This window comes from Sparus aurata, chromosome 9 (assembly GCF_900880675.1).
Source record: "Sparus aurata chromosome 9, fSpaAur1.1, whole genome shotgun sequence".
NCBI classification, from domain to species: Eukaryota; Metazoa; Chordata; class Actinopteri; order Spariformes; family Sparidae; genus Sparus; species Sparus aurata.
This window is the reverse complement of record NC_044195.1, coordinates 28,692,798-28,716,322: the sequence shown is the minus strand read 5'-3', so window position 1 is coordinate 28,716,322 and position 23,525 is coordinate 28,692,798. Positions and strand designations below refer to the sequence as shown.

The window sequence follows — 23,525 nt, the reverse complement described above, 5'->3', positions numbered from 1 at the left end:
TGTTCTAGAGTCTGCATGCAACAGCGCACCAGGCTCAGGTCCCAGCTCCCCCAACAACAGCTCCAGTAACATCCCCAGTGAGAACGGGGTCACCATGTCCAGCAGCCCGGCAGAGGTAAACCAACATGGCCGCCAGCGTCTGCATGTGTGTGACTGGATATATGTACGTGTGTGTGTGTGTGAGGGAGTAAAGGTGACAAGAGGTCTCCAGGAGGAAATTGGCAATAGCGATCTATGAAGATGGAGGGCACATAGAGGGAAGGTAAAGCACTGTACTCTGTGTTTTCTCTAATGTTGTGTGTTTGTGTGTGTGTTCAGGCCTCCTTGCTTCAGAGGTTGGCTGCCAGGGACGGTTCGGTCAGCCAGCTCTCTCTCTACACCTCTCCGTCTCTGCCCAACATCACCCTGGGACTGCCAGCCACAGGCCCCGCTAGCTCTGTGAGTACAGTCAACGGGCAATATTATAATGACACAACACAGCGTGACTAATTACACCAAAGAATACTTAGTTTGCCAAACATGCACTTAAAAACGTACCTAATTGATGGTGGTGGTTAACATGGAAGCGAAATGACGGCGTTCTCTGCGCTGTTGGGTTTCCAGCAGAGTTCGTTAAAATCAACAACCACTGAGCTGTTATATTTCAAGCTAGTCCACGTGTTGATATAAAATAAATAAAATAAACATGTCCGTCTCTCTCTCTCTGGTTTTCCTCCACCTCACTACCACACTGTCTCATTCGACCTTTCTTTGTCTCCCTCCATCTGCCTCCCTGCCTCTTTCCTTCTCCGTCCTTGTATCTCAATCGCTCTCTCTCGCGCTCTTTGTAGGTGGTATCTGGACACCAAGATGGTGACAGTCGCCTGGCGTTGCCCGCGTTGCAGCAGGGCATTCCTCTGACCTCTCCATTCCTGCCCGCTGCCCACCTGCCCTCCTACTTGGCATCTTCAGCTCTGGACAGGGAGGGGGCTGGAGGGGGCACGGCTGGTCACAACCCCCTCCTCCAACACATGGTGCTGCTGGAGCAGGGCCACAATCCAATAGGTCGGTATCACTGCAACCTTTACTTTGTTTACTTGTCAGCAGCTCATTTCTTCGTCTTCATCTTTATCTTCTTCATCTTTTTCCTTTTTTTGCCTTTGTCTTCTTCTTCTTGTTCTTGATGGTGACTGGTTTTCTGAATTAATCAAACAGCTGAAAACAACGACATTACGTGGCTCAATCCATGCTTTAAAAAATGCTAATGATTCTCCTGTGACGTCTTTGTGTTTTTCCGCAGTCGGTCTGGGTGGCCTCCCGCTGCCATCGCCCTCCGTCTCCAAACTTGTGCGGGGCCACCGTCCCCTGGGAAGAACCCAGTCCGCCCCTCTGCCCCAGCAGCAGTGTGGCCAGGCCCAGGCCCTGCAGCAGCTGGTGGTCCAGCAGCAGCACCAGCAGTTCCTGGAGAAACACAAACAACAGTTCCAACAGCAGCAGCAGCAGCACATCATCAACAAGGTGTGTGTGTGAGTGTGTCTGTGTGTGTGTTTGTGTGTGTGTGTGTTGGTCTCTAAGGCAACATTTTAACAGCTGTGACGGAGCAGCCTGCTATATGTATAGTATGGGCATAAGTGAAGTTAGGAGTGTGTGTGTGTGTGTGTGTGTGTGGGGGGCTTGTGGTTGACGGTGTGTGTGTTTGTGTGTGTGTGTAGGAGTGTTTGTCCATCTACATGATGTAGATGTCATGTTGTCTGTGAGTCCTGTCTCCGCTTCAAGAGGAGGATGAATCAGCCCGCAATCAGCAAGTCTTCCAGCAAGTCTTTCTTGTCTGTGTTCGCGTATCCCTACTTCTCCCCGTCACCCTGGCAACTGCGCTCCGGAGGAAGCTGCCTCCAAATATGGTCGTGCAGGAAGCGTGACTCACTGCATCATTGTGGGTGTGTGTGAAAGTGTGTGTTGGTGTGTGTGTGTGTGTGTGTGTGTGTGTGTGTGTGCGCTCAAGGTGATGAGGGGATTTGCAGCATTATTAGGTCACTGTAGAGAAGGAGATGGTTGTTAGTGTTTGTGTGTGCAGCCACCAGTGTGCATGTGCTGAAATTCCTGCAGGATTAAGCCCCATTATCTCGTGCTGTTGGGCCGTTGGTGACTCCCTTCCCTCCGCTGCTGTGACTCCAGCTAATTAAGTCAAGCTTAGGTTTTAAAAAAAAAAAAATGTTGCATTCATTTGCGTTAATGCTCTTTTCAATGCAACTCAGAATAAGAATTATGACTAATGAGTGTGCATCGCTTTTAAAAAAAAAAAAGGAATGAAAACCGTGTTCGAGCCACTTAAGAAACAAATACGCTGAACTCGTTTTAATCACAGAGGAAGATTTGCAAAATCCAAAAAAGGCCACCCTGTAATTATTGTGGGCATGTTCCGCGCTTCTACTATGAAATGATTGTGCATGTGTGAAACAGGATTCCTTCCCTAATTCAGTGCATTAAATCACAGACCACTCACTGTAGATCCATGATAATGAAGACGTTTACAGCAGGCATTCCAGTTGGATAACAGTTTATACATCAGTGCACAGCAACAGAGCTGCAGCTACTATTGATCTCCGAGCAAGTGATGTTCGCTTCCTGTCCGCTTTTGAATTTCCATAAAAAAAAAGAAGATACAGTCCACAGTCCCCGCGGAGCAGACCGTGACAGCAAGGCCAATATCACACCGACCGAAGATGTGTTCACAGACAGGAAGAGGAAGCACTTCCCTTTATGGTTTGGCCGGTATTGGCCTACCACAGATAATCCAGTTACAATACAGAAAGAAATGCTTCGGGTCATTTATTATTATTAGATTGTTGAGTAGGTTTACTGTTTCAGTTCGCTGATGTCATTTTTGACAATGTAGTTTATTGTTTAACTACAAAATATCCGGCCTCTGTCTCATATCTGACGGATCGCTGCCAAAACACTGATTGAATCAGCCGATATATTGATATTGCAATTTTTTCAAACTAACCTTTTAGTTATGAGGCCATCTGGAGTACGTAAGGAACCCACTTGTGTTGTGTTGTGTTGTTTTAGTCAGTTCGTTTTTATTTTATGCTTCATTATGCTTTCGTAAAGTCTTTTTGTGTCTATGGCAACTGTCAAACAAATACAGCCACAACAATTACGATCAATGACAGACGTGTTGCGGCAAATTACTTCACAACATCGCCGACGATAAAGAATATAAATAAGTGAAAGTGACACACGCCTGGTATGTGGAGGATTAGTTTAACAGATCTGTGCTGGAAGGTTTAAAGGATCCGCAGGTGTTACACCCTCTCAGACACATTTGGCAGTGAAGTCCAAACCTATTTATTGCTTTATCAAAAGCCGAGATCGGTGATTAAGTAAAGATAACTTTCAGTGAGCGAGTTGTGTAATAATGTTTTATATTTAAAGGCGCACTTCCAGTAAAATAAGCAAAAGCTGCAGAACAGGTTCTGACAGTTGCAGCTCGAGACACCTGAACGCAGCCTTCTCAAACACTCGTCTCTCCCCGCAGCTCGCTGACATACGGCTGGTGTACAGTCATCTGAATTACGCCCAGGAGTCACATTCTTACAAAATGTAATATAAATAAATGACACGTCCCCCGCCAGCCTTTACTTTGTTTCGTCTTTTCTTCCTCTTCTTTACTTTTTTTCTCGAAACAACACAGCAGCCTGCAATATGTTGAAGTGCCCCCAAGAAATACCATTTATTGCTGCATAATAAAGTGAGGTTCTGCAAGAGGATACACTTTTATTTTAACGCCAGGACGTATAGCAGCAAGTCTCTGCTGAATGATTTTAATACCGTGTTTTTATTACAGAGACGAGGATTATCATGGCTACCATTAAACTTAATATTTACTCTTATGTATAACTTCTTGTGGTTTGGCGTGTTAACAATCAGACACCCACCACTCTGTGAGACATGAATCGACCGCAGCCCTCCGATTCTCTACTCGCTCACATTTTTTGGTCATGTCAGTGAAAAGAGGCTCTTCCTGCTAACTTAAAAGTACTCTCCAACAGTCGGACATGTTGGCAGCGACGAAGGGACTGAAAGAATCTTGAAACACTTCCAACCCGAGTCTGTCGCCTATCGTTAATTACCTCCGACAGCTTCGGCAATTCAGTTACATGATATTGTTGTGGAAGTGTGTGAGAGACACAGATAGATAGTGACGAGAGTCAACCAGTGTCAAGTGTTTGCGTACACAACAGCCTCCCCTCCTCCACCTCCCGCCGCGCCTGCCCTCCAGCCGACTCAACGGGCTTTATGTCGCGTCCGTCCCCCTTATGGTTCACATCCCAGCAACTATTTCCTGTGTTGAACAGGAGGGCTGGAAGGAGAGAAAGGGAACAACAAGAGTGAAAGGAAGAGAGCAGGAGTGAATGAGTGTTTTGAGTTTGTTTGGAGAAGAGGGACTGGGATGAGGCAAGAGCCTGCGCTCTGACGTCAATGGACTGTTCCCTGGGCAATATGCCAGCTACGTGTGTGTGTGTGTGTGTTGTGTGTGTGTGTCTGTGTGTGTGTGTGTGTCTGTGTGTGTGTGTCTGTGTGTGTGTGTGTGTGTGTGTGTGTGTGTGTGTGTGTTCCATGCACAGTGGTCCACTCCAATCATGACCTACACATCAAGGTTGAGGTCTTTGTCGACAGGGACAGCTGCCACAACAAGATTCCCTCTACAACTCTTCCTCTCTTTCTCCCTCGTGTCCTCTGCTCGGTTTTCTCCTCTCTTCAAATAAAGTCATGCGAGGTCCTTTTGAGGAAGTTTTTGAAATAAATGAATAACCTAATTCAGTGTTCAGAGTTCAGAGTACAGTTTTATCGCTGTGTACAAAAAGTACTCCGCTGATGCGAGCTCTTGTTTGGTTAAACTTGAGGTCTTTAACTTTATTTTTAGAATGAAAAACACTGATCACTACTTGCTGAAGTAGCACTTTATGCATAGTCGTCCCTGATGTTCTCTTAAGCACTTTTTACAAAGTGATCATACAAGATCCTTCATTACGTATTTTTCCATCGGTCAAAACAGGCACAATAAGTTTGTGGTTTTAGATAACATGGAGGTTTTTTCCGAAATCATGTGAGACATGACCCGAGCTCACCAGGCCAACATTTGACCGTGAGCCAATGTCAGGTTTGTTGGCAAGCATCTGCTGCCCTAATTGCGGTGGTGCGTCCCACACCGTCAGTACTAATCAGCCCATGTCGGCAGCTTTTCCGCCGATTAAGCAAGTGGAACTGTCAGCGAGCAAGATTTCTTACTTAATTTTCACCCTCACCTCCTCGGCAGTGTCGTTTGCAGCCTTTTATCAGATGCAATCTCTCTCTAAAGCGACTGTGAATGTTTGCGTCAATAAAAAGTCTTTCGGTTTCCCTTTTGGAACGGCTGTAACAGACTACTGCCACCTGGTGGTACGGAGTGGTATTTCCTCTTACACAGGCACGGTTGGCTGTCAGCTGAAGTCTTTTTCATTTAGAATACTTGACGTTGATAATTTTGAGCCTTGAGGTTACAAGCACAGAACTCTTCTTGTATTCTTTCCATCTCACTCTTTATACTGACGTTGATTCGGCACTGGGGGCTTAGAGGTAGATCAACAGTGACCGTCATTCTGTCTTCTGTCTACCTTTTTATACAGAAAAGCAAGGTAGAATAATGGCCATTAGCCCTAGATCCCATACCATTTTCTTGCTCTAAGAGTGTTCCGTGATTTTGTCACTTCTTTCGCGTCTCACCTGAGCGTCTCTTTTTCATCACCTAGATCATGTCCAAGCCCAGCGATCAAGTCTCGGCTGCCGGCTCCAGCACCTCAGGGCCGGCCAGACAGCACCAGAGTCACCCGGAGGAAACGGAAGAGGAACTCAGGGAGCACCAGGGTCTCTCCTCCTCATCCTCGTCGTCCTCCACCACGTCCGTGCAGGAGACGGGGCCTCTGCGAGGGCTGGTCATCAAGCAGGAGCCCCCAGACCCCCAGGAGCAGCAGGAGGAGAGGGAGCTGAGGGAGAGACAGGTAGAGAAGGACTTCCTATTCCGGCAGGTGAGGAAGCAAGGAGAAGGAGGAGGGACAGTGAGCAGGAATAAAGGAAAATTGGAGACCAGCAGGGTGTGAAATTAAGAGTAAAAATGAGAAATAGCCAGATTCAATTCCCATCCGACTAACATTATCTCATGTATAAGTTCAGGGTTAAAGCAACTATACATTAATACTATGGAGGAGTCGTTTCACTGGTTTTAAGGGAAATGGATGAGAATTATCTAACAGCAGTGACAGATGGAGCCAGCAGTGACTGACAGAAACATTACACTGTTCAGCCCACTCTCCCGCATATTTTAAGCTATATTTAAAATGTTTTTTTTTTTTATTCCGGTCACGCAAAACCGAACAGTACACATGTTCTACCGATGCAGGAGAGTGGAGTGTTTTCTGTGAATGGCTTAGGGGCCTGTGTGCCTCCTCGAACATGACTCCATATGGACAATCAAATTCTCATGCTTTCAAAATACGCACTGTCCACCCACACACACACAAAGAAAAAAAAAAAAAAAACCTTGATTGCACACAGTCTCCAGTTTTCTACATTAACTATCACTACATAACTCACACACACACACACACGGACACACGCACACCCATACACACTCAGGACGCCGTGTCCTCGGCTGTCTGGCCCATCCCTGACGTCCGCTCAGCCAAATTCAATCAGGCACTCCTCTCACTGTCGCCATGGCGTCCATAGTGTAAGCAGACACGCCCATCTCAATTGAACGACAGGATCACTTGGTGAGACTCTTTGTCGGGTGGAAAGATCAACCTCATATTTCCAGTCGCCGCGTTTCCAGGCACTTACATGAGACTCTTTAAATAGAACATGTCTCCAAAATTAATGTTTCACCTTCCCTGCTGTTTTGTGAGGAATCAGGTGTATAATTATTTGTCTCATGTTCAAAGCCGCTCCCTTTATAGTCCCATGAAAAGAGTGATCATTATGTGAAGTCAAGGATAAGATGGTTTTAGATTAGTAGTTTCCATTATCTGTGTCGGAAGACAGCTTTAAGCACAGTCTTTACAACTGAAGGCTCAGGCGAAAGTGGTTGAAAGACCTCTAGGTTAATAACCATTCGATCAGATCCAAACGATTTCCTTGAGTTACTTCGATATTTATGTAGTGTTTTCATGTACTCACTGTACGCGACAGAGAAGCAGTATGTCACTATGTCAAACATTATTTAGCTCTGAATTCAGCCTTCTTTTGCAAGAATCTGGTGCCATCTTCTGGCAAGAGAAGGATATTACAGCCAATATGTCACTGTGTGTTTGTGAGCAGCAGGCTCTGCTGTTAGAGCAGCAGCGGATCCACCAGCTGAGGAACTACCAAGCCTCCATGGAAGCAGCCGGGTTATCGGTCAGCTTCGCCGGACACCGGCCCCTCTCCAGGGCTCAGTCCTCTCCGGCCTCCGCCTCCTTCCCCATGGTGGTACAGGAGCCGTCTGCCAAGCCTCGATTTACTACAGGTTTGTTGAAAAGTTATAATAACACGTGTCCTACAGATACACTTACACACTGCAGCTAAAAATGCTCTCATCTGTCATGAAGATGAGCTGCAAACAGCAATCTAGAAACACACTTTCATCCTGCTGATTGCAGGTTAGAGGAAACCACACGCCATAATGAGCCACCACACAATGGCTGCGTAAATGGACAAGGCCGTTGCTAGGTATTTTGGGCTCCCTGATGATTTCACCTACTACAGCTGTAATTTACGACACATGAGCAGCTCGTCTCTCTGGAACCTCTCCACATGACCTCTTGTTTATGATGAAGCAGGTGTAAAAGATAATCGCTCCATAAGACGTGCGGAGTGATTATAGGAATCCCGTCATGGCAACTGTTCCTGCGCTTGTTTTCAAAGATATGTAATTACCGCTAACCTCTGTGTGTGTTTGTGTTTGTGTGTTTTCCAGGTCTGGTGTATGACTCCTTGATGCAGAAGCACCAGTGTATGTGTGGGAACACCACCAGTCATCCAGAGCACGCTGGACGCATCCAGAGCATCTGGTCCAGACTACAGGAGACAGGACTCAGGGCGCACTGTGAGGTGAGGCTACAGTTACACTGACCGCAGGTGTGCACAAGATATGGAGCTGCATGAATACAATACATGTTAAACAGACGATAAAAAACCTAATAGATTTGAATGGTCTTGTCCTGGAGCTCCAGTGAGCCAAGTATAAAACATTTGCCAAGCTTTGGTTTGATTCTGTCCTCCTTCATCTAAATTACAGTCTGTACGCCTCGATGATCCATCTACTTGTAAAATCATGGATGATGGTTATAATAGGCTGAATGCACAGCAACACAACGATGGAGAGAATTAAACAAACTAAATACATTATTATTTACTTTTCAGCGTTTGATTGGTTCAAGGCAAACCAGTATGTGATCACTGGTAACTGGACAATGTTGCATTTATTTTGGCTTTTTATTGGTTCATTGTATATCTGTATCCGTATAGTGTTACTTGTAATGTTCATGTTTTTGCTACCTGCTTGGACAAAAAATGTCAAAGTCTTTACTGTCACATGCAACATATAAGAAACAATTTTCCCTGTACAATTAAATTATTCCTCTGCCTTCCACTGCAAATGCCTTTTTACTATAAAAAACGCAGGTACAATGTTAGAATAGAAATCTATCAAAAGTACAAATAATAATGATAAGAATTTGATAAAAATATGTACACAATGTGCAACATGAAAATGTGCATATTCCTGCACCAGCATGTTTACATCTTGTATTTGAATACTGATATTCATTACTCTGCTCTGGCCCTAAAAAATAAATGAATTATTAAAATGAATAAATAAATTCATGAGAAAGGCCAAAACTAAAAACTCGAATGGCTCTTCATTGAGCACATTACTCTGCCAAGGCCTTTTTTTTTTTTTTTTTTTTTGTGAAAATCTTTTCAGAAGTTTTTAGTTTGAACCAACAAACACATCGTGTAACTTTCATGGTTACAGTTCTCTCTGTTTTTTTTTTTTTTATAAGATGCTTGTTAAAAAGATTTGAAGGTTAACGGTGAAAAACATGCCACTCCTCGACTCTGAGACGTAGGTGGTTATGACGACCAGAAGGGGGCAGTGTGTGGTCATTTCAGCTCCACACTTGGCCTCAGCAGTAAAAACGATACGTTTTGAGGTGATGGGATTAAAATGAGCCAGCTGTACTCTTAAATCCTGCTTTAAACATTCAGACACCAATGTGGACCTCCTTATATGCGCTCCCTCTTCACCACTACAGGGCAGGGTGCCCTTAACTTCACACAATGTGATTACTTTGATGCAGCACCTCACTGTATCCTGGACCTAGAGCGGATTAGTGCATAATTGTCCCTCTCTCTCTCTCTCTCTCTCTCTCATCCATCTCTGTCTTCTCTTCTGTCCTGACTCTGTGAGCAGTGCATCCGCGGCAGGAAGGCCTCACTGGAGGAGTTACAGACGGTCCACTCTGAAGCCCACGTCCTGCTGTACGGAACCAACCCGCTGCGGCAGAAACTAGATTGTAAGACATACGAGAAAACTATAAAACCTATGACAAACTAGATGTAGCAGCCACAGTGTCGATTTCTAGGCAGTACTCTTTATCTCTCTGCGTAAATGTGGATGCTTTAGAACTGAAATGATCGAGCGTCGAGATAAATAATAACTCCTCGGTGTTTCGCAGTGTTTAACGAGCGCAGCGGGCCAAAGATTTAGCGCACAGGTGCAGCTGTAAACAGACATCACGCTGCACATACTTCATCTCTGTACACGTATACACGCCTCCTGCATCAGACAAATCACAGACGCAAGTCCTTCATGTGAAATCTGCAGCGTCTGCTAAAGGAATCTGCGTTAATGCTTAAACCGTGTCATAACAAAAGGTCCAATCTAATAAAGTCCTGGAGGTGTTACGATAAGGTGAGGAGCCGCGGACGCTTGTTAACTAGAAGTCGCACAGGCTGCTTAGTCACTTAGCCTCTGTGGCTTCAAGTGCAGGTGTAGCCGAGTGTGTGTGTGTGTGTGTGTGTGTGTGTGTGTGTGTGTGTGTGTGTGTGTGTGTGTGTGAACCTAAGGGGCAAACCCCAGTGGTCATCTTAGCTTTCCTTCCAGTGGAGACATAAATTCCCCGTCTTATTACTGCTCACACAGGAGAATTACCAGATACTCCTGTGGAAGGTCCGGCCTACAGGTGTTTTTTGCACACATGACGAAATGAAAATGGAGAAAGAAAGTTCTTAACCCGCAAAGATGGCAGCTAGTCGGGGATTAAAGTATTCATGGACGCTATATTAAATATCTGTCGGACACTGTTGAGCACATGTATTTTGGCTGCGTGACACTTGGACCCCGTCACCTTCACTGATGCGAGTGCCACGCTCTGCCCATCCAGTGTCTGAGGTCTGCTGTAGCACTCATGAAACTTTACACTAATCCTGTTGTCAACACTGGATTGAGATTAGTTTGAAACTTGGCAGTTTTGCTTTTTTACTTTGAAGCATTTCTTGAGAAATGTACTGCGAGGCGAGCAAGTCTGTTGGATTAAACATCTGCTGAAGTAAAAAGTGTGATCCCTTCGACATATCGAGTTTTGTGCGAGTGTGTGTGTGTGTGTGTGTGTGTGTGTGTGTGTGTGTGTGTGTGTGTGTGTGTGTGTGTGTGTGTGAGTGTAGGGCTGCAGCTAATGATTACTTTCATTTGACGTCGCAGTGAGACGATGAACCCATTCATAACGATTGATTCATGAGAGTGGGCAACTCATTTTCTCTTTCAATTGATTAATCCACTAATCGTTTGCAGTTTATTTAGAACAAGATGTAAATAAAGCTTTTTGTCATTTAGTGGGAATTCTATTTTCCAGACCACGTGGCTGTGTGTTTATTTTCTAGCCTGTCAGAAAACGAGTTTATTCATTTCCACTCGCTTAAACCAAACAAGAGAGAACTCGTTCTGGCTCTGAACTCCTGAATCCTCCTGAAGGGGGAGAGCGTTTGATTATCAGGGTTATGAGATCCTTTCTTTCCTGTCACCTCGCCCAATTAAAGCTGGCCCCTGTATACTCTCGCTGTTTAGATTAGGTCAGAGAGTCAAATGCTCAGTTTCAGGGGTCATGCAGCCGGTTGTGCCCGCGAGTCCAGGAAAGTTACCTCTTCACCCGGTAACCTTTCTTTCCCTCTGTATCTCTTTTCTAACCCTCCGTCTCTTTCTGTTTCAGGTTCAGTGAGCCCCATGTTTGTGAGGTTACCATGTGGAGGCATAGGGGTGAGTAAGTTAAGCCAAGTTTTTAAGTCACTTTACAAATATTCACTCTATAATTAAGTATTTGTAATTTGTGCGCCTGATATTACTTGGAAATTGCCGGTGTTAGTCACGCTGCTTTATTCAGTGGAAAATTGCTGTAATAGACTGTTGTGGGTATTTTTTTTTTTTTTTTTTTTTTTACAACATCGTGTTAATCTAATCAATAACCCGACCGGCACTGCTGCGTCAAACAAATGAGCATAGTTTCAGCATCATCAGATGGTAGTATAATAACTGTTTCCCTTCGCCCACTCTCCCTCTGCCCCCTGCCTAAATAATGGTCCCATTTGTTCTTGTTCCACCAAACAAACACACGCACACACAATCCTAACACACTGGCGCACGCACACACATGCACACACAAACACACACAAACACACACACACCGCCCCTAAAGGACCAGAGGCAACAAAAGCTGTTGCTTGCCTTTCCGCCGTGTTTGTAATTATAACCAGATGTTTTCGGCATATGAGCTGTGTGTGTGTGTGTGTGTGTGTGTGTGTGTGTCTGACTGTGTGTTTGCATGTGCGTGTGCATTGAAATGGTGGGGGGTATGTTTTTGTTTGTGTGCATAGCAGTGTGTTTGGGGATGTTTGTGTGCTAAGGTCAGTTGTTGGAAGTTCTGTCTTTTTGAAATAGATATGTTAGAATGGCCTCGTCTCACACCTGTGTGTGTGTGCGTGTGTGTGTCTGTGTGTGTGTGTAGTCTTTTTCATGGGGCTGCAACTAACTAGCATTTCAATCATTGATTAAACAACATTATGTAACTTTTTTTTTTTTTTTTTTTGGAAACCCTTTATTTTGGATAGATTTACTTGTTTCTATGGTAACCACTGCAGCTGCCGTTAGCTAGTTAGCTCAGTTGAGCAATGCAGCCAGACATAATATTGTCATGTCGTGCCAAGATTTGTTTGTAGTTAGCACGTAACCTTACATCACATTTGACAGAACTGTCGGAGAAAGCTGGGGGGTTTGAATTTACGACACTTGTTGTTGAGCGGGTGAGTTCGCTCGTAACTCTTGTGCAGTTTGGTTCCTGCACAGTTTGTCTTACCGTCAAAGCTACATTTATTTGCAAAACCGGGATCTAGTTCTGAAACGTTACACATAAATCATTAATTGATCCGTATTTTAGTTGATTAAAGGTTTGAACTTGCAAAAAAAAGTCGATCAGTGTTTCCCAAAGCCCAGGACGACACCCTCAAATGTCTTGCCTCACATATCTCAAACCAATTTGTTGATCATCAGAAGAGTTGGTAAATCATTTAATAGCTGAAAACCAATTAATGTATTGTTCAGGCTCTACTTGTTGCTCATCAAATGCCCATCACATTTTCCCAGAGCCCAAAGTGACGCATTCAAATTGCTTCTTTTGTCCAACCAACTGTCCAAAAACCCAAAGACTCTTCATTTACTGTCATAACTGAGAAATAAACGCTGCAAATCCTCACATTTAAGAAGCTGGAACCAGCTAACCAGACAACATTCTCTTTGCGACTTCACTAAAAGTATCAACAGAATGTGGAGGAGTCACAGTTTTGGCCCGTGTAGCGTTGTGAGGTTTAACATGCTAACTAGCTCCGCCCGCCCGGGTTCACAGCTCTTGTGCTAGTGGTGTCAACACCAACACCTCCCCGGTGCTCTGAGCTCCCAGCCCGGACTGCTAGCTGCACAAGCTAACTGAGCTAACAGCAGCTCCAGTTAGCAGTAACTCTGGTGACTTCCTGTTTGTTGCGAGTATGATTTCAACAAGTGGGGAATTCTTCCATCCTGCACCTCTAATTTTGTTTTGATCAGTTAGATCTCATTGTTGTTGCAGCTCAATTTTTCCATAACCCAGCCGCCCACGTTACACCTACACTGCCCTTTCCTCTCTCTCTGTACACCTCCAACTCTTTTACATGTCATGCAAACCCTCTCTCTCCCTCTATCCCTCTCTCTCTCTCTCTCTCCCCCTCTTCTTCCCCTCGGGGGTTATCGCTGCCGTTGCCGCTGTGGTGGGAACGAGAAGAGCCCGGGCCCCGGCGCTGCTCTGTTCTGCTCTTTATAATGGCAAATGGGACTAAATTGTTGTCTTCCTGTCATACACACACACACATACACGTCCCACACACTCTCTTTTAAAGAGGAAGGGGGCTGAAATTAGGCTGTCAGCCTGCGGAGAACCATCATTCTGTCATACGAGCACGTTCCCGCTCTTTTTCTACCTCCGACACACACACACACACACACACACACACACACACACATACACACATCCCTTCCCTTTCACTTTTTCCCTCACTAGCTTGTATCCCACTCCTGGCTCGAGGCAAAGAAACTAACATCAACATGGGAAATAATAAACCACTCAGTCTCCACATGCTGCTTTAGAACGGCATCTGTTTGTGCTCATTAACCTGACTTGTATATATGATTCAGTTTCCCATCCACTCACTCACTAGGCCCATCGTTTGCTCGCCCGCTCAATCACTGCCTCGGCTGCTACAACGTCTTCCTCTCTTTACCTCCTCACACCCTTTTTTTTTTTTTTTTTTTTTTAGTTGTTTAGTTTTAACGTACCACAGTTTCGTTTCGTGACAAAGTCTTTCTTGGCACAGCTTAAAAAGAGCTCTTTTTCTTTCCCTGTGGATGTTATTATGGCGTCCTCCTCCTCCAGCCTTGATCGCTGCAGACGAGAGGAAAGTAAAGCGGGGCCGGCTGGCATGAAAAAGCTGTCGAGTCGCTTTACATACCGGTTAGCTGGAGGACAGATGGGAGGCTGGCTGCATGGCGAGGGGTTAATATCAGAACAGTTGACTGACTGAAGGGTCGTCGGTGTGCATGAAAAAGGCCGGCCGTCCGTCTGGTTGAAATTGACGTATTCAAAGCAGAAGAGCCCCGGGTTTACATGAGAAAGCCTCGCTCTGAGAACGCTCTGGCACGGTCCGCTCCGCACATGTGTGTACAGTTCAAACACATTGACATACAGACCTTCCTTTTCTTCTTTTCCCCTGCCAGCGTCTCCTCTCTGTGTTTATCATGCGCTCCATCTGCCTGCAGTATCTGCCATGCCTGACTGAGGGTGTGTATATTATCATGTGCACGGGCCTGCGCACAATCAACCCCATAGAATATCGTGGTCCATTTGGCTCGGACGCACGTGTGTGGATGTTCTGTTGTGATTGGGGGCCGAGGGCCAAGCGTGCCTCAGCATTAATCAGGCTTGACCACTGAATGCTCGCCCTGTGTCTGAATCACTCACTCCCACACACGTACAAGCAGACGTGCAATCAACCGTGAAATCTCATTTTCACTCTATATAACAAATGGATAAACACAGAGTTCATGCTTTGACTCAAAGTTTTCTGTGAAATCATCAGTTTCAACTAGAGAATATTTCATGCCAGTGTCCAGTAGCTTTACATTTGATCTTGTCCACACTGTTAATTTCATTTCATTCATATCTGAAGTAACCACTAACTTTATTAATATCATTTTTACTGATATATTGGTTTGTCAGCATGTTTGCAAACTAGGGCTGTGCACCTTAATGATACAAATCATTTGACGATAAAAAAATTCAGTTGTTTCATATTTTTATTTTCATAATTCTGTTCATAATTCAGTCTAAAGGTGCCCTTAATGTCTTAAGGTAGTATTTTAAGGGGTTAATGCAACACTAACAATAATACAGACCGGGAGAATTCTAAACAGGAGAGCCACTTTTTATCAAATTTACAGTGTTGTAAGTAGATAGTTTTTTGTTTTGTGATTTTTGGAGACTTGGCATGAAAGTTTATGGTAAACTGATATGTTTCCAAACTGACCGAACCTTTATCTTAAAATGAACAGATGAAATTACAACCAGAACGAGTAACCTTTTATATTATCAGCGAAGAAGGTTGTGTTTTCACGCGTGTCTGTTTCTTTGTTGGTCGGTTTGTCAGCAGGATCATTTAAAAAACTACTGAACTACTTTTCATGGAACTCCCATTAACGTTTGATGCAGATCTGGGTCCAGAGACTTTGTTCACTCTTTCTTTAGCATTGGCAAGTGACACATTTTATGTATCTAACTGCTTAAAACAGTCCTTAGTGTGCCAAAGCAAACAATCAGAAACAATGCTGCCTTCTCTGGTGCAGGTTCGACCGCTCGTCTGTACCGAATGAGTAATCTTCTAAATATGTGTGACTGCCTCACGCTTTCTCTCTTTGTTGTTTTCCCTCCATGTCAGTGAAAACATTTTCCAGCAGTCCCACTTTCAAAGACTCACTTTGATGCTGAGAAATGGCATAAAGCTAAATGATTTCAAATGTCCTCTCAGTTTTATAATTACTGTCACGCTCAAATACTGTAAACCGCACCGCCAAGTACCTCAAAGTGATTATTTTTTTTTTTTCTTTCTGCTCCTTTTAAAAAAATGTTCTCTCAGAATCCCATGACTGCATGTGTGTTTGTGTTCGCAGGTGGACAGCGACACTATCTGGAATGAGGTCCACTCGTCCAGCGCGGCTCGTCTGGCCGTCGGCTCGGTGGTGGAGCTCGTCTTCAAAGTAGCATCGGCAGAGCTGAAGGTGAGTCGAATGAGCCGTTGAAGTCGGGGCTGTTTTTTGGGCTTCATTTTTAGGGATTGGCAAGACTGAAGGAAGTGCATTTGTCACGTCTGTGTGGCTTTTATTTGTGGGTAATTCTTTGTGTGCTCAATAACATTTTTTAAAATGGAGCCAACATGAATCAAGCCTCAGATGGACCCTGCTGAGATAGATCCTTGACTAGAACTTGGAAGGATATTAGAGTGACTGCCTTGTTCCGTTTTCCAGTCGAGTGAATTATAACACAGTGTCTTCACAGAGAAGGCGAGGCAGAGCAAATGGGTGATCGCGTAAATGTTTATTTGAGAATATTCCTCATTGCTGTGGCTCCAAACACCTCAGGAAAAGGGAAACCTCCTTCCAGCTCTTTCCAGCCCAAAGTCTCGTTAGCACCTCTCAGACAGACATCCCCACCCCCGTCATGTTTTGCCCACCAGCCAGCCTTCCTGTGTCTGTGGCGATGGCTGCTTACTGTTTGAACCCAGCAGGGAGGCCCGGCACGCTGGCACTGCAAATGCCAACAGTCCTCGCTAACAGGCCTGTTTTATTGGTGTTACACCACAGCCACCTGCGGAGCAGCCGTCGCACTTAGTGTTAGCTAGCTGTGCTAGCGTTTAATGCCTTTTCTGCATGCAGGCGTTATTGCTTTAGAGAAATAATGGTCTGGTCCGTCTATGTAGTACATTGTGTGATCGGCAATTATCAGAGTTTAAAAGGAAAATCAAATGGATCTCACACCTCGGGAGGAAAAATACAAAACTCGGCTGAATCCTGACCAACGTGGATTTTGTTTCAGCTGGGGTTAAAGAGCACGAGTATCGACTTGCCCTCAGCTTAACCTGATCTTAACACATACATGCACACACACATTCGCACACGCATGCCTATGCACATACAGATGGTCCTCTGAGGATCCTCCGCAGCCAAATGACCAAATTCCACCTGCAGCAACAACTCTCTGAACTCCACAGAACGCCATAAATCTGCTGCACACACACTCACACACTCACACGTCTGTCTCTCCATCTGTTGCTTTCTATTTCGCTCCCCCGTTTCTATTTTAATCCATTGTTATTTTCCCTCTGCATAGTGAAACACTCCACCTTCCTGCCCCTCACACACCTACGTACATACTGTATAATGCAGCGTGCATTAGCCGAGTGTCTTCAGACCAGCTGAGGCAGTTGTCTCTACAATAAACTCCCGACTGGCTGCTAATCTGAGGCAGCTGACTCAACATCATTAGTCCAGCTTGCCTCGCTCTACATCAGCCCGGACATCTATCTAATGTCCCCACATAGCAGTGGGAGCCCCCAAAACAGTTGCTGTGAGTCCCTCAGGTCCCTGCCTTAACAAAGCTCCCCTTAATTGACCCGATGTACGCATCTGTTTCTCCGCGTGCGTATTGAGTTATTCTTCCTGTTAGGAGCTGTTTTAAATCTTCAGCTAAGGCATGTTGACATTTCTTTTAAGGAGTAATGGTGCTGAAAAGATTAAGTTTGGTACTGATGGATGTAAAGTTATGAGAATAAATACATTTTGCTTTTAATTGATGTTGTGTTATGTTGTTTTTCTGTGTTGGTGTTGTTGCAATCACGTCACCAAGGCGCAGACACTGAATGTGAAAGCGAGAAAAATCTCTCAACGTCGTCTGACCACTCAGACGGTGATGGTTTATGCACGGTAAATGAAACGAATGAAATACACTCTGTGTGTGAGAATGGTTTTTGTTTTCTCCCTGACAGAACGGTTTCGCTGTAGTTCGACCACCTGGACATCACGCAGAAGAGAGCACGCCTATGTAAGTTAATGTCTCCCCGCCCTAATATTTCCCTTCAATTCAATTCCCTCCAGAAAATGAATTCTCCTCACATTCCTCCCTCGTCACTGCTCTTGAAAAGCTTTCTTAGCATCGTCCTCGTAGATCAACTTGCATTCAGTGATGTTAAATCTTCTACCTAACTTCTGAACGGCAGACACAAATATGTTGTTCTCAGTTTGAGAAACACTTCTAATGTCATGACTTTATTCAATGTCTTCTCTCTCTCTCTCTCTCTCTCTCTCTCTATCTACACTTTCAGGGGGTTCTGTTACTTCAACTCGGTTGCGATAGCCGCCAAGCTCCTGCAGCAGAGGCTCAATGTCAGTAAAATCCTCATCGTGGACTGGGTGAGTTTCACACACAACACTGACAGTCGCTCTTTACATAACCTGTTCCTCTTTCTCAGAGGTTTGATATAAGCTGCTCTCCCTCCCATCTACCTGGTATAATTGCCAACTGAACTTTATGTGAGTTTAAGGAAACTTTTTGTAAATGGAAATGTCAAAGAATAGATTCATCACGTGACAAAAGCACAAATGTCTTATTAACTACAGAAGAAATAACTTCTTCTTCTTTAGATTAAGAGAAAATATTACCACTAGGGCTCGTTGGCTGTTTATTATGTTCTTGATTAATCAAGTAGTTGTTTTGTCTGTAAAGATGCCAGAAAAAAGTGAAAAATGTTGATCAGTGTTTCCCAAAGCTCGAGATGACGTCCTTAAATGCCTTCTTTTGCTCACAAACAGGATATTCAATTTCTACCGGAGCAGAAAATATTCACAACACAGCATATAGATTGATTCATTATTGGTTGCAGCTCTAATTACCACATCTATTTTTAGTGGACCATTAATATGGAAGTTGCGCCCCTGTGCATTGGTGTGTATTTGATTATTGTGGTGTCAGTTTTCATAGTCTTCAGCGGATCATTCCTGGTTGTTTTTTGTCCTCTGACTCACGATTTAGTCCAAACTTCAACTTTTTTTTTTTTTTTTCCAAGGATCAGTCACCTTGTTTTGCCCACTAACAAGATATAAACAAACGTTATTGCTGGATTTTTTTGATTTTGCCCTTCGAGGATCAGTCACCTTGTTTTGCTCACATCCTTCCCATTTTTTCCACAAGTAGTCAAAAGGTCAACTTTGCACAAGACATCTGATAAGTTGTAAGCAGACTCCCGTTTAATATGCCAAGTATTTTTATTGTCCTAAGTGATAAACCTTTGGGGTTTTATGAGCCTGTGGCTTTTGCTTCAGCACCTCCTCAGGAAGGAAAGATTGCCTCTTGACTGTGAAGATATAACAATATCAAAATCATCTGTATTTTTTCTGTTCTGTTTACGTTTTTTTCAATGTGAGGAGTGCAGTTAAACATCTTACTTGTTGTCTTGTAGTTTTATTTTCAGAAATGCAGGATATAACGTAGAATAAAACACAATCAAACCCAGGAATACATTTCTGTTAGACCACTGCATGCACACTACTGTGCTTGTTATGAGATGAGATGACAAAAAGGGCTTAAAATATCATCTATTTAGGTCAGACACTGGCCCCTTTTTTTTCTAAAGAGACGGAGTAGTTTATAAGAAGGTATGACAAAGCCCCAGTCGTGTCTAGGAGCTCTCCTCTTCAGCGGCGTCCCCGGCTGGTCATGGCCATTCCCAAAAAGCCTTTGAAGGGCCTTTTCATTTCCTCTCTGTCTGTCGCAGGAGGACTTTCAGCGCAGCCAGCAAACTCATTGTCATGCCACTGTGCCTCCAGCCAACAGGGACATTTTTAGGATGAGCGTATTAAAGCATTCTTGGGATACAGACGATGAGGTCATTTAATTGATGTTGTGAAGTTGAGTGTTTTATTGGATCCTGCTGACCATCACTCTCTCTGACATCACGACAGACGGCAGCTGAAGGAAAGACGTGGCTGTCTGGCAGTATTGTAGTCGGTCTAAACGTCGTTCAGTTGGTCTTAGTGCAGGTGAAGGAGTTCATGAATCTTCTGAGGTCCTTTTGGTGATAAGACGGCCTCTGTTATGTCTGTTAGGTTGATATCGAGCCAGAGGAGCCAAAGGATACGCTGAGAATACTGTTATAACCCTTCTTAATCACTGATCTTCCCCTAACCTCTCCCTTTATGATGTTCCCAGGATGTCCACCACGGTAACGGCACCCAGCAGGCCTTCTACGCAGACCCCAGCGTTCTCTACATGTCACTGCATCGCTACGATGACGGGAACTTCTTCCCCGGCAGCGGAGCGCCTGACGAGGTAGGAAGGACAGTTTATCTAACATCGCTGTGTCGGTGTTGCTCCAGGACCATTATTACAACTGACCAACAGGGGACAAAGGCCACATAAGAAGCAGAGACTAGTGTTTGAATCCCATGTGGAATTTTTTCATGTGGCCTAGACTTATTTAAAGTCTTAGTTGATTTTTTGATTTTACGTTTTCTGGAGCAGTTTGTTCAGGTTTCAGCAACAAATCTTCTTGGTTAGGTTAAGAAGATGCTTCACAACATCAGCCACTTGTTGGGAAAGCTAGCTGCTCCCATGTGCATGCTTCTCAGGTCTTTTCCATCCTGAGTCATAAAGCCATGACACAGACTTGAGGAATCAGCTGTGAAGATGGTCCTGGAACCACATTAATCATGATGTTTTAGGAACGGCACAAAACTCGCCAATATCAGATCGTGTTGGAAAAGGAACAGCAGTCTGTCTCCTCACCCTGAACTTATGCAGACAAAGTAAGCGTGCATTTTAAAGTAAAGTCTTGCTTTAATGTGTGTCGCAGGTGGGCAGTGGAGCAGGTGTGGGCTTCAACGTGAACATGGCCTTCACAGGAGGACTGGAGCCTCCCATGGGTGATGCAGATTACCTGGCTGCTTTTAGGTGAGACAGCGAGATCACCTGCTACTTCAGAGAGAGAGTGTGACTGAATGATCTAGTTCCTTGTGATGCTACGCAGCGCATCGTTCGACAAAATGATCTATTGGAGGCCGTTGAGTTGGAATGAAGCTTCCCTTCGTGCCAGGCCTGATTTCTATTAGGTCCACTTTCTTGAGCTATTTATAACCTCCACACACACAAACGCACACACACACACAGCTTGAAAGGCCTAAAAGCGTACCGGCATGGATTCAGCAAAGACAAGTACACGTCTCATACACATATCTGCTTCATACAGCTGGTAAGGTGCAGGTCTGGATTGGTTCCAGCGCTCTTTGAAGATGAACCCCGTGTTTGCGACCGTGCGTCCATCTGGCCCGAGCCGACACATCAAACTGACAGAACGCTGTCTCCTCACGGCTTTCAGCACGCAAGCTCCCGGAAGCACACCTCGACCCGTTAATGCAGCCCAGACCCCTGAGTGCTCCGGCTCTCTCTCATCCGTCTCTCCGCTGTTCTTCACCCTCTCGATGACAACCATTTAATATATGATAGAACATACTATAGATAATATGTATAATCATCACTGAGGCCTATAGCCAGCGCAGTATGCCTCACACAAAAGAGCAATTTTTCCCTCCATCTACGTATATTTGATACACAAAGCAGTTATTCACATGAATGAAATCCCACTGATCAGTAATCATATGAAGTTAAACTACATACAGCATCTACTACACTTATACTAATTAATACTATGCTAATATATGACAGGTTTAATGAGTTCAGATGGATTTGATACAGATCCTTCTATATTTAACAACAGTAGTTGAAGGCAGTGCACTGTACTGAAAAACAAATTCATACTCACTATTCTTAAAGTGCTTCTCCAGCATTTTAGTGTCATATTTCCATCAAGTTAGCAGAATTAAAGCAACAGGAGGATGGTCAAAATTGATGCAGCAGGTTCTGGCAATAATTCCCGTATCGCAGGCAGCTCGGCAGCATTTCTCATTATACGCTCACTGCCTCCTTAATGCCCCCTTCTTTCAAACACCACACCTTCAGTTTGGACTCCAGATCTTTGGTCTAATACTTTCATTCTCAAGCCCGAGGTGAGCTAACCCGAGATGACACTGTCAGGGTGGTTTCTGTACATGTATGTTAGTTCAGGGTTGCATGCATCCATTTGAGTGAGTGCGCATGTGGAGCGGCTCTCGCTGTGTTTGTGTGCTCTGTTTATGTAATCGTAGCTTATTAAATCAGCGCTCTGGACGAGCTCCAGAGATATAAATTGAAGGAGAACGAGAGTTTGGGTGTGTATCACCTCAGACCCTGGCGCCATTAATCCCCGGAGGCTGCCGCAGTATCGGGCAATTCATTGGCCCCACAGGACGGCGGCGAACCTGCCTCACAGCTCATGGATCTGCCACACACATGCACGTGACTATACCGTGCTTGTATACATGAATCAAAGCAGCACAGTTGCTGGGGAGTCATTGGCGATGTGCATATAAATTGCACACAAGCTCATAGAAATGCAGAGAGGCCTGGGTCAGACTCACATGACTGTACATAAATATGCAACAAAACACGGAGAAACAGACGTGCAAACGTTCGCACCTGCAGCTTTTACATTCAGTTTGCTCTCACATTTACAACCTGCAGACGGAGACATGTGCATTGACACTCGATACACACATCTCCCTCTCTCTCTCCTGCAGTCTCATTGTTTATCTGCGTGTTGTGGTCCTCTCTTTCGTCTTCCTCGGGAGGGGGGGGGGGATGCGTGCCTTGCAGCCGGCACCTTCCCATTCCTCCGCTGGCCTGTGCCACGTTGCATTTGCAGGGGATCAAGTCTGAGCCTCCAGAAAGCACAGAGAAAAAAGATAAGAAAATTGGCCCTAATGAAAACCAGAAGCACCGTCTCTCCCTCTCGCTCTCTTTTTCTCTCTCTCTCTCCTCCTCCCCTCTCTCCCTCTTCTGCCATGAACTTGGAAAGACGAGAGAGGAGGAGAATTAAACTTAATTCAAACCAGCTCTCCGCAGCGCCAGATGACAGGGCTTTGAAGTGTAAGTGTGCGTGTGTGAGTTTTTCGCTCTCTTATTCTCTCTCTCCTCTCCCGCTCTCGGCCACTTTTTTTTTTTTTATGAACGGAGGGGGAAAGCCTTGAAGCTCTGCAGTTTAACCGTTTGTTGACTTGTTTCGATGAGCGCTGCTCCCTCTAAAGGACCGAGTCTATACTTTCATAAAACGGGTCTCACCTGGCCGTTAACTGCTCGGGTGAGGTTGAAACTCTTAACGACTTGTAGTTTGGAGGCTTTCCGGTCTTTTAACAATCCTTGAGCACCCGTCAGTTGGCTGGTGATAATATTATCCGTGGTAAACACTGTCAGATTATATCTAGTAGTGATACATAGTGTTTTATAATATTAGATAATGAGTTTTTCTACTGTTTATCAACAAAACAAACCACAGGAACTGATGATATTTTGAAATATGAAACGCCTTATCTGCAGCCTGTGGTCTACCGCTAATGTTACATCTCAGCCCCCTTGCCTTCTATGTTAGAAACTTGAAGTGCATTGGATCAGAAGGTATAATCAAGATGTGGAAAAGGATAAGTTAGGAGCTTGAGTAATTACACAAAGATGAGTAGTCCCTGTAGAGGAAGTTTTCCTTGGCTCAACTGATCAGCATTATGCCGACACCTACTGCAGTACGGACCTGTGTGAGATGACTATTGCAGAAGTCTGAATGCGCTCAACTCACTTGTTGGAGCAGAGAAAATGGAAAAAAACAGCCTTCATGAGGTTAAGCCTGTTAGTAAAGCAAGTAGTGTAGAGTTTAGTGGATGTTTGGAGATGCTGTGTGTGCACAGAGGCAGATATGGT

At 44.6% G+C, this 23,525-nt stretch overlaps 1 protein-coding gene across 6 annotated transcripts in view; it reads left to right on the top strand.

Annotated features, from left to right (window-relative positions):
• Nucleotides 1-23,525, top strand: part of hdac4 (histone deacetylase 4) — a 138,709-nt gene that overhangs the window by 93,675 nt on the left and 21,509 nt on the right. For 5 of the 6 annotated variants that reach the window (XM_030428139.1, XM_030428141.1, XM_030428137.1 and 2 more), the window contains 14 exons: nucleotides 9-115; nucleotides 319-438; nucleotides 831-1,044; nucleotides 1,280-1,497; nucleotides 5,775-6,050; nucleotides 7,339-7,525; nucleotides 7,976-8,109; nucleotides 9,473-9,575; nucleotides 11,268-11,314; nucleotides 15,803-15,910; nucleotides 17,674-17,729; nucleotides 18,010-18,097; nucleotides 19,893-20,012; nucleotides 20,536-20,633. In XM_030428139.1, the coding sequence (XP_030283999.1) occupies nucleotides 9-115; nucleotides 319-438; nucleotides 831-1,044; nucleotides 1,280-1,497; nucleotides 5,775-6,050; nucleotides 7,339-7,525; nucleotides 7,976-8,109; nucleotides 9,473-9,575; nucleotides 11,268-11,314; nucleotides 15,803-15,910; nucleotides 17,674-17,729; nucleotides 18,010-18,097; nucleotides 19,893-20,012; nucleotides 20,536-20,633 (1,876 nt within the window). The remainder of the gene's footprint in view (nucleotides 1-8; nucleotides 116-318; nucleotides 439-830; nucleotides 1,045-1,279; nucleotides 1,498-5,774; nucleotides 6,051-7,338; nucleotides 7,526-7,975; nucleotides 8,110-9,472; nucleotides 9,576-11,267; nucleotides 11,315-15,802; nucleotides 15,911-17,673; nucleotides 17,730-18,009; nucleotides 18,098-19,892; nucleotides 20,013-20,535; nucleotides 20,634-23,525) is intronic. The other variant, XM_030428138.1, reaches the window with a different exon arrangement.